At 41.2% G+C, this 16,426-nt stretch overlaps 1 protein-coding gene across 1 annotated transcript in view; it reads right to left on the reverse strand.

Annotated features, from left to right (window-relative positions):
• dscamb (Down syndrome cell adhesion molecule b) overlaps positions 1–15,763 on the reverse strand; it is an 89,500-nt gene extending 73,737 nt beyond the window's left edge. Inside the window, exons 1-3 of the mRNA XM_028420175.1 lie at positions 15,144–15,763; positions 563–880; positions 118–264 (exon numbers count right to left, since the gene is read on the reverse strand). Of these exons, the coding sequence (XP_028275976.1) occupies positions 118–264; positions 563–880; positions 15,144–15,186 (508 nt within the window). The 5' untranslated portion in view covers positions 15,187–15,763. The remainder of the gene's footprint in view (positions 1–117; positions 265–562; positions 881–15,143) is intronic.
• Between the last annotated feature and the right edge of the window lie 663 nt (positions 15,764–16,426).

Below are 16,426 nucleotides of genomic sequence, written 5' to 3' on the forward strand. Positions count from 1 at the left end.
TGACATCTGAAATACCCCATACTATACAGATATTAAGATGCACTTGTAACATTTCTGCATGCTTTGAGTGCAAAAAGCTCTGTATTGTAGTTTGTAAGTAAAATACTGTTGTCCTACCTGAGCTGAGTGAAACGGTGTCCTTCTCCCATGATACAACAGTGACATAGGCCTCCACTGAAGCAGGAATAATGCACTTGAAGACGGCTACACTGCCTCGCATAGCCTTCTGGTCAGCCACTCTGACTGTGTAGGGCTCCCGTGAAACTACAGAACAACAACAAAAATGTTTACATGTCTCATTCATATGACATTGGTTCAAGATGTACTGAACTATTTTCTGAAAAATTTTTGCTTTTGCATGGTTGAACAAACACATAGTGGGAAGACCCTGGGACTTTTATAAGCTGCAGAACATGTCTAGCGACCTTGTCCATGAAATCCAGTCAACAACAATGATCAACTGAAATCCAAACTGTTTCAGAAAAGAAACCATTTAAAACTATACCTTCTCCTATTATAGTTCATCCTTGTTATTCTCTTGCACCAGGCCCTACAGACTCACCAGCTTTGATGTGGACATCCTGACTCCGTATCTTGCCAGAAGGGTTCTCGGCAGTGCAGTAGTACGTGTTGTCGTGGATCAGCTTGCTGAAGCTGGATGGCAGGAAGTTGAAGATCTGGAGGGTTCCATTAGGGTGGACATGGCGGATGCCGGGGACATCGTAGATCTCCTCGCCGGTAGCCAGATACCACCGGAGCGAGGCAGGCGGTGCACCCCCAACGGGACAGGGCACCGAGGTCCCTGTGGTGCTGGCAAATACTATCTCTTGCAGAGATGCATTGACAAAATATAAGCTGGAATGTAGGTCTTCACTGAAAACTGGAAGACAGAAAACAAAAAAAGTTTGATTAAAATACTGTAGTCGTGTTTTTCTAGTTTGGAAGGAACACCTCAAGTGAAACCTTTTTAGTGAAATTTTGAATGACCTTAATTTAAAAAAAATATTAATTTTTCTTTTTTCCTTTCTATTAGATTATTTGATATTTAATCATCAGTTAAAATTAGAAAGCTCAAATTAGTATTCCTCAAAAGTCATTCACTGTTAAGTGCTTCTATTCATAGATGATCACGAGTCATTTGGAGTCATCAAGGTATTCCCATCTCTGGGATCTTGGGAACATTAAATTAACATAAACTACCATCAATTATGAAATAAGGTCAGTTGCCTTGATCATGTTAAAGCTTCATTTTAATCCAGCATCACAGTAGAGAGAATGACATTAAATTCAGTTTGTGCGTGAGAAATCTCCAGAGGAGAAGAGGGCAATAAATGTCAATGCTGGACCAATTAGCCCCATAGAAACATACAGCTGTTTGATTTCAGAGTGAAGCACCCAGCAGATGTTTGCAATCTGAGGTTCTGTGTGTGTTGTCACAGGGTGTGTTTGTTTTTCTAAAAAAATACTTGTCTATATTGTGTGTGTGTGTGTGTGTGTGTGTGTGTGTGTGTGTATCTGGCTTGCAGTCTCAGCCTGGTGACTAGGCTCTGCACTAAATGGCTTACAGTGGCACTGGCAGCTGGCTTGGGCCCTCCCTGGGGAGAAAACATTTTAGCACTTCATAAATTCCTAACAAGGTTTCAAATTGCAGACGTTTCCATCCTTTTCTCTGCCCCAGCAGCTCTGATCTAGCAATGAGACACTCCAGTGACCTGCTCATGTACACACACCCACATCCACACAAAAGTCACTTGTTGCATTAGCACATTATTAGCATGCTAAGGATCAATACTGCAGCATTTAATTATTTATTTGTTTCTAAAATAATCTCTTGACATATTGGAGAAGCCGACATTTGCACCATACCTGAAATACAAACAAGTCCTCTGTGTAGCTGAAAGCAGCATTTTCAATGGTAAACACATAATGTGTGGCAGCCTGAGCCTTAAAGGCTTTTAAAAACATGTGGCAGAAAATGTAAAGAAAAGGCTATTCTGCACATAATCCTACCATGAAACCGAAGGGAAGGCTCTGAACAAGCCAAAATCATCAAAAACGCCTATGCAGAGAATACATACACACAACATGTAACAACTGTACGAAATACAGCTAATAATTTGCGTAAAGTGATTATAAAGGGGAACGCGTACACTTGTTTGCCAAACAGCATGACGTGTATTTGAACTCGCGTTAGCTAGCTTAACTTGAAACAATGCTAACACGAGCATCCAGATAGGTCTAAAATAGATTACAAATAAAGGAAATGAGTAGAAATTGTACATGTATTCGGCGCCTTAGGCTTTAAAACCTCTACTAGCTGTTGTAAGACTGTTACAGACGAAACAATAGAAACAAACATATCGCTATTTTCTTAGCTAGCTAGGTGCTACTTAAAGGGAAGATGCTAAAGCTACATGTCAACACACAAATGAAATGTAGAATGATACGCCTGCACCGTAACACCGGTTAACGTGTGTTTACTGTACTATTAGGACTAATATCTTGTTCGTACAATTATGTATTTTGAAATTATGAAAACATAATGTTATATTTCAGATAGAGCCTGCTGTGTGTAAGTGTTGGAGAGAAATGAATGTAAGCCTATACACTACAGTGTAAATATGTATAGATTTTAATGTGTGTTAATATAATCTTCTTTACCATGTCAGCTGTGACTCAGCCTGCACATGAAACAGGACAGCCTGAGGATCCATTTGTTTATTGCTGTGCTGCTCTCTGTCTATGACTGTATGCAGAAACACTTGTTGCTCTAAGCTTCAATTGCTCTCATTAAGCACTATGGATTCATCAACTGTCTTTAAAAAGATCAGATTTGAGATCCTATAACATTGCTCACTAATATTTTAACATATTTAAATATTTTCTCTCCTGAAAGGTTCAGGGCAGATTATGTAAATTACTCATTTTCCCTGAAACTTAAATAAGTTACTTTTCCTGTAAATTTTCTTACATCACAAAAAGTTTTGGCCAATTTTAATGTTTTAAAATGCAGCGTAGGCCAGTGTGCCAGGTCCTGGATGGGTCTGTGGCATGACGGAGATGAAAATAATACATCAAAGTCATATTATATTCTGATTCATTCTCTCTTTCCAGCTCGCACGGGGAGTATCAATCTTCTCAGTGCTCTGTTGATAATACAGACCAGAGGTAGGGGAGGATGGGGGGGTCAAACCCCACCTGTTCATGGATGGATGGTGCTCAAGGTTACAGTCAGAAGGAGAACGCACTCTGAAATCAGTCATATTTATGTTTTCAGGAGACATCCAGCAGATTTTATCTGTATGAAAGACTGTTGTAAATGATGTTTGATAGAAGATTTCGAAAAGTTTTACAAAAATAAAATAAAACATTTACATAAATAATATTTTCTTCACCTAATAATCAGTGAAAGACACAGCTGGCACACAAACACCACTTAGGTACTTAGTTAATTGATACTTTGAATATTACAGTGCTACAATGGCAAATTGCTTGAGAGAAGTATAGATCAAAGAAGTGTGTGGTTGCTTGGAAAGCTTCTATTCTGCACGAGCATCGGAGAAATTGGATTAGGATTTATGCGGCGGCTGTTTTGAAATTTCATATATGAAAAGTATGTGAGAGCAACTCAATTTAGACTGGCTGAGTGATAGCAAGATTGATTTAATTAAAAAAAAAAAACAGGAATAGACCCTGGTGGAAGGATCTGGTGCATATCACTGCACCGCTCGTTTTTCCTAATTGACTAAGCTCAGGAGCCAGACCACAAATGGTCCGATGACGCAGGTACCTCACCCCCGTAGACCTCACAAAGAGCAGCGTGTCATGCCCCAACAAATGGCCTCAGGGCCCAACCACTTACTACATTACCCAAGAGAAAATCAGTAATTGGCATAATTTTTCATGAGCTCAACTGTAAAGGTAAAATAAATGACACTGTTCAATAATGCATTATATGCTTTTATAATTGACTATGATTTTTTCGGTGGTTTCATTTGAGTAATGCCCATCAGATAGAGCACAGCTTTTATTTCTTTTTGTCCTGTTTTAAAGCCGTCATTTTAATCTGCTGCTTGGTGCCATAGTTATACTTTTAAACTACAGTTGAAGACGTATTACATCTGTACAGTGTTTAGATGCATACATCACCAAAACTGGTCCAAACCAAATGTTAACTGTTTATATATCTTTGAATCCAAAACTCCGCTCACTACCCGCTGCACACAAGTTAAACCAACTTGTCTATAAATAATGATAAACAAGCTTCCAACAGACAATAATGACACATTTCAATCATTTATGTTGATAGACAGAATTGGTTCAATACTATTGTTATGTATATGTGTATTTATGACCACCGGATGAATACTCCGTGTCCCATAATCAGTCCCGTTAGCCCTCATTTGATGACACTCTTTGATATTTGGACATTGGTCCACAGCACATATCAATATACTTTCACAATAAAAGCTCTACAGCTGTGAGTTTTAGGCTGTGATATTCTATCCATACTAGAAGACACAGACAGGCAAAAGTCTAAATAAATAGGTTTTAAAGGGGGCAGGGGAACCTGCCGTTCTACAGCCAACTGTACAAGTAATAACACAAGTGTTCAAATCACAACATTACATTAGACAAAAAGTCTAGTGCCGATGTGAAGTCGCATAATTAATGTTCCCACAGAGTTATTGTATGTAACAGCACCTATGGAGCCTTATCATTACACAATACAGCACATCAGTCAAAAGGGTGAAACCAACCACGACGATGGGTTTTCAGAGCCACTGGGGCGCTTGATTTAAATAAATGTGCAGTCAATGCAGATGGGAACAAACAGGTGAAGATGAACACACTAACAGGCTCTTTAAAGGGGCATGACAAGAAGTCACCTTCATCCCTGGATTCACAGGTTCTTATTTTCATGAAGGTATAGGTGATCAGACACCTGATCAAAGCATTTTAAAGGCACCGTATGTCCAACTCCTGTATGTACGAGATTTTTTTCATGTGTGCTCTACGTGGGGACAGCAGGGAGCAAACAGAGGCAAAGGGAGAATCAGAGAGACAGTGGGATTGATTCAGCTTCCTATATTTCAGAGGGCACTTGTGTTGCATCTGTTGAGCGAGCAGATCCATTGTCTGAGTTGTCATCGCCACCACAACGGGGGGACTCTGCAGCGCACAGTAGCGTGGCACCGGGTGCCTCGCAGTGACAATGTGACAGCAGGAACCTTGGGTAATTAAAGCAGCTCTCTGCTCTGTGCCCTCAGGGCAAGTGTGATGTAGAGATCATACCTGGCTCACTCACATTCAAGACTAACAGCAGCCAAAGCAATTTTCCATCTTAACAAATTCCTCTTCCTGCTCTGTGGGTTCATGGTTAGCAGCATTAGTGTGATGTATGCAGAGCTGGAGCATGTGATAAAGCTTGTGTTCCCAGCAGCTAAAAATAGGGCTTTGACCTGTACATGACCCAAATTTTAAATACAGTGTGCAGGTATACTGTCTCCAATTTAATCTGATCAAAATGGTGGAAAATCATGTTACACCAATGTAAAATTCGCCGTATATCAAAGTCCCTGAACTTAAAAGTAGCAAGAAGACGATAACCAGTCGGGGCCAGGGAGTCCAGTGTGAGTAAGCATTCCCACTGATCTGATCTGCCCAGAGGCAATACACCATGCACGGAAGTTAAATGACTGTCTTCCAATTTGCTCTCATGAATATTAAGCAGTGCTGTGACAGTAGAAAGGGCTGGCTGTATGCAGGCTGCTGATCCACACCGACAGATCTGTCCTCTGATGTCTAGGAGGGGCGGGCAGCACTAAAACGAGGCCCCCACAGCAGATGAACCTCCTCCTCCTCCTCCTCCTCTTCCCCTGGTCTATTTTCATGTCTTAAATGGGCCAGAGTGGCTGCCTGTCTCATCAAGGGGAAGCCAGAGACCCTGGACTGTTTCTCAGTTAGTAAAACTGAGCAATAAAGACAGTGATGTCTAAATTATGCCGCCGCTGCTGATGGTGATGATGAGTGCATGCGAGTGGATCTGATGAGGAATTATAGTGTAGCAAACTAAAGCAGCTCCCTCTGCTGCTGCTGCTGATGAATAAAAAAAACTCCACTAGTAGAAATCTAATATTGCAAAGTGATGTAACGATCACATAGAAGGTGGAGGAAAACCCATGTCTGTAATAAAGTAAATGAAACAAAGATTTAAGTGTCGCGCAGATTCACTTGCACTCAGAGTTCAGCTTAGCACCACAGCATCCTTTGCAATTAGACAGATCTTATCACAGATTATTTCAAATTTCCACACCTGCAGTTTTACCTAATAATTAAAATCATTTTCTAATTTTACCGAGAAGTGAGGAGAGCAGCACTGCAGTGTTTCTTTTCCTCAACCTAATTAACAAGAATAAAACCTGTGTATTTATAGAAAGCTAATGCTAATCCTTTTGACAAACGGGCCTAGGCGAATATATTTATAAATGTATTTTATGGCTGATTTATTCTAGTGGTGGTGCAACATTGGTTGCCTGCAATGTAAAGTAATACAGCTGCTGAATTGAGACTGATGTTAAGAGGGTGGTGGTGATCACACCAGCTGAAAAGATCATTTGTTTATGATCACACAGCATGTTTTAATGTCAGCTTTGTCGTCTGAAATATATATAATAATATCATTATCATCATTTCTGTGATAACTATGACAGAACTATATGCAGCAGCATGCAAGTTCAGTTCGTTATGATGCTGTGTCATTGCTGCTTTCCCAGTTTTGCCAGGAAGCAATGAAGATTTGAACTTTTAAGATTCTCTGCTGTTATACTTAAACAAGCCTGATTGAGACTTGAGTGGATATAATCAAATATCCTCCAAACTAATCTAATGGTCAGCATACACTGTCTCTCTTGATAACACGATTAAGCAGCGACATTCTTGTCGAACAGATGCCTGTTGGCAGAGGCCTTACCTCAGTTAGATGAGCAGACATGGCACATACTGGACAACCAACCTTATTATGTCACCAAACATTACGGGTAAGGGCCTTCAGAAATGTTGCTGTTGTTGGTGTCTTAACATGAACTCTGTCCACCTGCATGCCACCTAAGGTAACACAGGAGGTTTCAGTGTTCAGTGGCGACATGAGAGGCTGCTGAAGAGGATGACCTGACACAGACATCCTTTGGCCCCCGGGGATTTCATTCCACTCATGTTACCTGAATCGGTTAGGTAGGTTTGGCACACTTTGGTCAGATGGTACCAAAAAAAAGGACTCACAGGAGAAAACAAATTTCTTATTTTTTACAACAGAATCATTGTGAAAATTTGATTACCTCTATTTATGTCATTGCAGTAAAGCAAATGAAGTGAACTGATGGCAATGACAGCATATGTTGTATGGCCACCTGGCAGAAATGTGACAATGTGTGTCTTCTGGAGTAGGTGTGTTGTAGTAGGTGTTAGCACTGTTAGCATGCTAGCTTGCTAATAAGCAGGTCTATTTAACACAAAACCTAGACCAGCAAGTTTACAACATACTGTACATGATTTGTTGGTATATTGTGTTTTTGGCCAATTATTTCTATTTAATAACATATGCAATAAAATGTCAATGTTATTACTGTAGGAACACTGTGTGAGAGAACATGTTAGGACTGAAATAAACTGCTTGTATTCTGTTTTGCTCACAGTTATTTCTGACCTGATGATTGTGCCTTCATTCTCGCTCTTTGTTGCTTCCTATCTCCCTTTTCCTCCACACATTTGAACTGTATTTGGAAAACTGCTGTACAGATATGCTGTACTAATATTGTGCAGGTAATAATACCATCCTAAATCCATGGTGGCCCTTTGAAGATGCACCCCATCCCCTGTTTTGTCCAACAGACGTCTGTGACCAGCAGCTGGTGGAGTGTGTTAATGTTGATGTCACAGCAGCTGGCTGCTCTCATCCTGTTAGCTCTGCCTGCCATTATCAGCCCCCCCCTCCTCCTTCTTCTTCTCCTCATCCCTCCTCCTCCTTCTCCTCCTCCGCCTCCTCCTCCTCCTCTTCCAGAGCTGCTCTGACTGCTGCTGCTGCATGCCATGCTCATTTTAATACTCCAGACTCATTTGACCGTCTTTATGGACTTATCATATTAAACATTTATCGCAGCCATTTCCCTAAACCAAGCATGTTTATTCAACACTTAGGGAACCACAGCACGGCTCCTTTCAGCACCACCCCTCCTTCACCCCCTCATCCACCACACACACACACACCCTTATTTTCTCCTTTTCCTTGTTTCTCTCCATTTCTCCTCCTCTACTCCCTCAGCCCCTGGCTTGCTTTATTACAACCTTCCTCTTCTATTCCCTGAATAAAAGGAGGTACAATTTCTTCTCTCTCCTCCTTGCCGGTCATCCTTCCCCCAAGTGGCTGGGTCATCAGGGGGGACTGTGTGAAGCCAGGCAGCCAAGCAGACACAAATGTATTCCAAGCATTTAGTACTGTGGATGAATCGAGTTTTAATTTAATCATCTGATCAAACACTAATTAGCATAATCACTTGTGGGGATGGAGGTCTAAATAGAAAGACGCAGAGCAACACATAATAGACCTCATGTATGTGTTGCTAAGTGTCTACGGGACACTTAGCAACACATACATAACTGCTACATGCTTCTGGGGACTCATGCAGGGCTCTATCCAAATTACCTCCCTTTGTTTGAACAATAGAGCCAATTCTCTATTTTCTCCAACAGCACAGCCACTGCAAAATGATCTATTCACTGCTAGACTGCCATACAATCAAATTCTCTGCTGCAAGGCCTTGTGCCCTTTTATTTGATCTTGGACAAGATGGCTTACTGCAGCATCACACCTTGGTCTGAGCAGAGCAGATCTGGGAATTCTAGGAATACCACAAAGTGCTAAGATTATTGACAATGCACTCAGTCTCACACCGGGTCGGGGGATCGATGAGTGGCTGGAAAGACATAAATCAGACTCCTGTGGCTCCACTCCATGTCACACCCTAACCCACCCACCCAGCTCCCCAATTAAACTCACACACATGCGCATTGGTTCAAACACACACACACACTCCATTATATATATTTATATATATATATATATATATATATATATATATATATATATATATATATATATATATATATATATATATGAACATATATGTATAAGAAAATACACACAAACACAAGCAAATACACAAATAAACCACCTACCTAACACATGCACGTACACACTTTCATACACCTTACCAAGATGACAGCGCTTTAAAAATGGCCAGCTAAAAATAACCGCAACTAACTTGGTCTTAAATCTTAGCATCTGTGCCAGGTTTAAAAATAAAGAGCAGTGTCGAGAAACCAAGCTGGACCCATTTGTCTTTCTGTCATGCTGTCTATCCAGCTTTGCCTCCTCCGTTATCCCGTAGCCTAGTTTAATATTTGGACTGTGGATCATGAGACACTGGGCCAGACTTGATGGTGGAACATCTCATGAAAGGCAGTCTTAAATACTCTGATTGAGATGCGTAATATACGGGTCGGAGAGGTAAAAAAAATGAGCTGTGTAGGTCGACATGCACAAGGGAAGCCCATGAAATGTGAGAGGAGAAAGCAGAGCAAAAGGGAGAGAGACAGGTTTGTAGACAATACATCAGGCGCATGCATCATGCTCAGGCCAGAGTCGCGGGGATCAATTCAGCCTTGGGCCACTAAGTGTGTCGAGTTCAAAGCCTGGCCCTGGTATGTGGAAGACTGGATTAGGAGGCAGTATTTATAAGGTCCAGCCTGAATGTTTGTCTTGGTGGGTGATGGATAGCAAACTCATCACACCTCTGCCACCTGTCGTCCACAATGAACAAAAGCTCTGGTGGGACTCTCAACACAAGGACTATGGGTCTGGTGCACAGTGTACAACGCACACACACAAACACAAACACACTCAGAAAAGGATACCCAGCATGAACTGCTGACATGTGATGCTGTTATGTTTATAGAAGATCAAGAAGTTTACAGATTAAGTGGAAATCAGTGCAGGGATGTGACATTTAAGTTAAAGAAATTGTTTATAAGTCTACATGGAGCCTAATATTCTAATTATAATCAGTTTAAAGCTGCAAACAGAATAAAAACTGTACTATGCATATTGTCTAGCAGCTGTGCCTTGGCATATACAATGCATATATGATAAAGACAGAGAGAAAGGCAGACAGACAAACCTTCGGACAAAGGGTAGTGTGGGTGGTGGCACTCCTTCCCTTGATCATTTAAAAAAGGTGCATACAACTGGAGTGCAAGTGGAGCCCCCACCTGTCACTTAATATGGCTACACCCACATCAATTATGACACGTTTCTTCTCACAATTAGTTTAAAACAATTACAAGGATAATAATGAAATGTGACTGTATGCAGTTTTTAAATGTTGTGTGCCCTATGCACCCTGCTGATGATTAACACACACATTATTTTGACTGACTATTCATATTAAAGCTGGAAAAACAGGTCTGAATACACGGTTTCAGATTTTTCAGAATCTGCATCTGGCTGTGGAACTTTAGTCTTGGCTTTTTGTCAAAATCTCTCATGTCATAAGTAATGCGTATTCTAAACTTTGAAACAAAATCAAGACAGAAGGGCCTCTGCACGATAGAGCAGAAGCTCCTTTCTTGTTTTAAACTGTCAAATACGGCTCTTACACCAGTTCCTCCACTACAGTACGTGCACAGAGCAGCGCAGTAATATAACATGTCACTTTGACAGGTGCTGAGTGAATTAAAAACATCCTCTCTACTGAGAACCCTGTCTGAGAGGGAAACCCCCGCCAGATGTACTACAACCTCACTTTGCACGCATGATCAAACACCTACATCTGGGTGCTGAGGGCTTTTCTGCTCTTCCCTGCAGATGCTAAATGATATCGTTAACATTTTAATGCAAGAGACATTTACACGCGGGCTTGCGCAATTACACCTCTGATTCAGTGAAATCCAGACAGACACAGTGTGATCGGTAATTAGATTTTACATTGGGTGAAACACAGCGCGCGCACACACACACACACACACACACACACACCAAGTCACCAAGCTTGCTCCTAATTAGAGAGCTAGACAGGCTCGAGGAGGTACGGTACAGTAGAGTAGCCCTCATTATACAGCTAGGATGTATGAACAAGGGGATATCTATTATGATCACACATCAGGGTATCCATTACCCAACATTAGCAGCCCTTTCAACTGGAATCATGCACGGAGTTCAAAATGTAACCCAACAAACCCTCTTATAACTCACACAAGTGAGCAAGAGTTAAGTGGGTTTGTAAACTTAATTTAGCCCATTAGATATTCATATCAGAGTAAGACTGCACAAGATGATCTATCACTTGACTGTACGCTGCATGTTTTCATGGGGTAATTTAATTTCATGAGCTATCATACCGCTTGTGTAACCAAACCCTAATTGGTAATTAGTAAACAGACTAATGGCTGTGAGAGCAGCTGTAAGGCTGGTCAGGTTTCACTCAGCTGCCTTTTGCAGAGCCAATGAACGGCCATCGCGGCCACTGAGAGGCTGCTGATCTTTGGACATCCTTACACTGACTTGAGAATCACCTCACCGCTCCAACAAATGAGCCTCTCATCAGTGCACTGCCTTCATTGCCCTCATGTAGATTTATTACCATGCAAACACCAGTTCCCCCTCTCCAGCTGCAGCCAAGTTCAATCTATCTATCCACCCCGGTCCCCGTAGCGTTTCCATCCAGTGTTTCAGGTTGCTAATAATGTGGGGTCATGTAAAATTGGCAGGCTAACCGATGTTGGCAGCTATTTAGTGTACTATAAGCTACACTGGGCTAGATGCTCTGCAAGGAGCTTCTTTATTTCAAAGTAGATGCATGTGCGTGCGTAGTCCAAGAAAGGTCACAGCTAATTGAGATCAAAATTTGATTGCATAATTTCCTGACCTCTGCATAAATGTTCATTTATTGAAGACATACGAGATAAGTCCTTTTTAAGTCCGGAGCATCAGGTTAAGCCATCGTGTGTATGTCTACAAATCATTGTAGTCTTTGCAGGGGCTCTGTGAAGAAGCCTTGTCTCGTTATGTATTTGCAATGAGAATTTGAATAGGCCAGTTTAGCCTGCTGTGGTTTTGCCTAGAGGCAGCTTTCAGGCAGAGATATTTAATGTTTCCTCTCCTGTACTGATGACTCAACTTATAGATTCTGCTTTGATACGCACAGAAGCATGAAATCTTTAATAGAACGCAAAAAAAAATAAAATAAATGATGGCTGTTGGCTGGAAAATGTGTCAGATTTAACTGTGTGGACAAAATCTAAGAAAAAACCATAAGAGTCTGACTTGTCATTTGGTAACTTACCACACCTGTGAACACACTGATGTGGCTCCAGATCAGGTACTTCTGAGCCATTAAACACCATTATGTTGTATTTTGCACACAAACCCAGTAGAAACACGCCTATGCCGGACAGCACTGTTGGTACAACTGATTTATTGACACACAAATAGACAGAAGTGGTAATAAACAGTATATGAGCACACTGTTTCACTGCTTAGTTGGTAGGTGGAGCAGCCATCTTGGATTTAGAGACTGATATTAGGGGATTCTTCCAACTTTAAATCTGATTTATAGGGGATGTCTCTTTATATTTCCATTTAAAGACTGACACACTGAGGTTAAGTCCAAGTGTTTTTTCCTTACAATCCAGAAGTCACATATTCATTCATTGAGATTATTCTCGTGATAGGACTACAGCGACCTGAACCTAAAAAGGCAAGATGGCTGCTTCACACACACGTCGCTGGACTGATTTTCATAAATCAAGATCACAAGATCATTATTACCCCATAGTATCTGGCATTTTCATTCATTTTCTTGTCAAGTCATTTCTATACAGATCACTGTCTAACATCAATCTGCAGACATGTTGCTACACAATAAGACAACCACATAATCTAATGTCATTTACTGCTATTGCTAACAATGGCAAGCAACAATATCCTGGTTTTATAACTTGTGGAAATAAATCCAGGTGTCACTTAACACATAACATCATGAAACAGGAACCAAGCCCCACCATCACACTCCACCAGACGACAATCCACCTTATAGCTTTCTACCCCATACGGCGAAGAGTGAAAGGGTGAATGTTTTAGGACACAGCCCCTGACACCCATTAAGGAGGTTACCATAGAGACAGGCGAGTGAGCATGTGATAGGCCTAACTCTGAAACAGCAAGACTTGTCTAGAATCCAATCTCTGCGCTGGCTTCTATCTACAAGGTCATTCATTCATTGTGACAACGACTGCTCAGCCGATGAACACCTCATTTTCATGATAATCAACAAAACATCCTGCCACAGAGGACAAACTCGTATACTAGCAATGAGCTCCAGTACAGTGATGGTGAAATCCAATAAAAATAACAGAACGTGGTTATAATAAAAAAAAAATGTATACATTTAAAGTGATTGCAGAGCAAATGTCGAACACAAAAAGTGTAATGTCTGCACTCCATGCCGCCTACCGCTTAATCCCTATCAGTTGTTTGCCACAGGCCTCCTCAATAATCCCTTATGCAATAAACGGACACAATCTTGCATAGCAGTTGATCTAATGTCAGAGTCAGATGATTATGATTAATGAGGATTCCTTATTGTTCCTTTATGAGTTTCAGCACAAGCTGGGCTGAGGGAGATACCATTTTATATGGAGTCAATGTCAATAAATGGCAGCGACTGAGGGTTGCCTTAGCGCTGGAAAAAGCGTCGACACAGGAACAAAAATCCATTTTGAAGCCTTATTTTATCATTCCGGCCAGAAGGGAAAATCCATTTTGGGGACACACCATATCATATCACAGCCCCTTGATGCGTTTAAACGAATTTGTACCTGTAAATCCCCACTTTCACAAATTTTGCATTGTGAATTCAGCTTTTTTTTTCACGACCCTTTTGATACAAATGCAACCAACCATTGGCTTGTTTCATTTGAATATGTGAACAATCCCCATCTTGTCGCCCTGGTGTGTTTCCTTACAGACATGTTTCCATTTTCTTTCCTTCTCCCTCTCTTTTTTCCAACTCTCCCTTTTTTTCCTTCCCTGTTTTCGTACACACCCAGTCGGCCATAATCCCTCCCTGTAGAAGGGACTCTGGCCAATAAGTGAATGCAATAAACTGTATCAATTTTCCACTATTGATTATAGATATGAACACACAAATATATGTGCACGGTGTCAGCCACTTGCTTGTGTGCAGTGGTGCACAAATACACATGTGTTCAAGAAAACAGACACAACCAAATCTGGTTGCAATATTTGAATGGGAAATTTATTTCACTTTTTTTTGTTTTTGTTTTGTGAATTATATTTTCCTGTTGTGTAAAAACAGATTGTACTACTGGTGCTCATGTTTTCTTTTGCATTTTCTTAAAGGTAAATAACATGAAGCTGTCTCTGGTTGTGGAGATGCTGGAAACATTCTGACAGAGCCATGAATGAAATTTTAATTTAAAAAAATGTTTACAAAAATTAAAATGTAACTTAACCTTATTATTGTGTTATCATTCATTTAGGCCAGTTTGAACTTGGAAAAACAGGCTCATCGTGGGGGAGGGGGAAAGGGTTAAACCAAATGTCCATTACATCAAAGACGTCACTTATTACTAAGGGCCACAGTGGAACAAGGTTGTGACAGAATAAGTATCATTAGGCTTAACATGAGAAAAGACACACACATCCATTTGATGCAAATTAAAAACAATTGAAAGTAAAAAAGCATATCTAACAAATATAATTAAACAAATTAATTACATGAAATGTTTATCATTTATGCATTTTATTTCATCTGTTTCTGGATGTGAAGGCCAGAGATGTGTCTAATTGTTTGTGGGGAAGCTTGAAGGCTTTAAAACGTGCCTCGCCCGTCTCTCCCCCTCTATCAAGGGTGTCAGCCTTTTGACAACCAAATAAAATCCATTTCATGTGGGTCACAGGTGACCTCCATCCTCCCTCCTCAGTCACTTAGCTGTCTACCACTGATTTGCCTATACTACAGGAGGTAATGAGCGCTAATGAAAAAAGATGAGCAGGTGAAACTTACCATTCAAGATGCTCTGGAAAAAGATAAAAGCCAATATCCACATGCCCTGCTCCGTTCAATCCCCCCAAGCTATGCTTTCTCTTCTTCCTCCGACCGGTGCCTCCCTGGGTTTCTCTTCTGTGCGCTTGGGGTAAGGTTAAACATTTGCCACTGTCTTCAAGCAAACCGGTCCAAGTCTCTACTTTTAAATTTAAAAAAAAATATCTCCTTCCTACTTTTTTTTCTCGTTACACTGCTTTTCTTTCTGAGCTGTCTCTTTTTCTTTGCGCTCGGACCATAAATGCGCCTCTGTGATTGTCTTGGGGAGAGCTGTGCTCAGACTCTCCTCCTCGGCTCCGCGTCTTGCTGCTTCTCCCTGTTATTCAAAAGGATGCTGAAGGGGTGAAGCCCAGGTGTGTGTGATGCTGAGTCAGAGCCGGAGTCACAGCGAATCCTGAAACCAAAAAAAATTACAAAAAAAAAGAAGAGAGAGATCCCCTCTAAAACTGGCTAAACTAAATCTTTACAAAAATAAACCACTGCCTGACGGATCATCTTTTAAGGTGAAAATATTTTTTTTTAGAAAATTAAAATAACTAAAAGAGCAAAGAAGGAAACAGAGGGAAGAGGGTGGTAATGTAAGAATGAAAAACACGTTGTTTTCTCAGACTCCAAAGTCAGATCATCTTCATCGCCTCTGTGCGTCCAGCAAGAGGCGAGCAAGCGCATCTTCCCCGCTGCCGCTTCTCTAATCGCACCACGCTGACTCTCTGAGCATTACACAGAATAACCCTCTCCCCTGCCCCTGCAGACGCTTTAATTCCTCATTGCCTTAAAGGAGCAGAGGCGGCTACCGGTCGGTCCTGAGGGCAGGATACTAGTGGAGGTGGGAGAGCGCCAGAGTACGCAGCGAGCGGGGCATTTGCATTAAGGAAATGAGCTGCACCTGACGCACCGAGGTACCAAGGATTTTTACGCACGGAGTTGTGTCGGCTTAAAACGGAGAGCGCTGTCTGCCGGTGTGCAGATGGACTCAGTATACAGCACTATGGGCCAGATCTGGTTTGAATTTAGCTAATGGGATATTTTTCTTAAGGATAGGAACAGAGGAGAGGCATGGAAATCTACAAGGACACCCAATGACGCATACAAGGAAGAGTGTTGTTGTTTAATTGAAACGCACTTTTAAATTAAGTGAAGTTGTTCAATGATGAAAACAGAAAGAGAATGCAACACACACACTGTCAGTGGGTGGAGGAAAGGGGGTTAACATAAAGCGTCCCCCACCCCAAAGGCACACACAC

This window comes from Parambassis ranga, chromosome 13 (assembly GCF_900634625.1).
Source record: "Parambassis ranga chromosome 13, fParRan2.1, whole genome shotgun sequence".
Lineage (NCBI taxonomy): Eukaryota > Metazoa > Chordata > Actinopteri > Ambassidae > Parambassis > Parambassis ranga.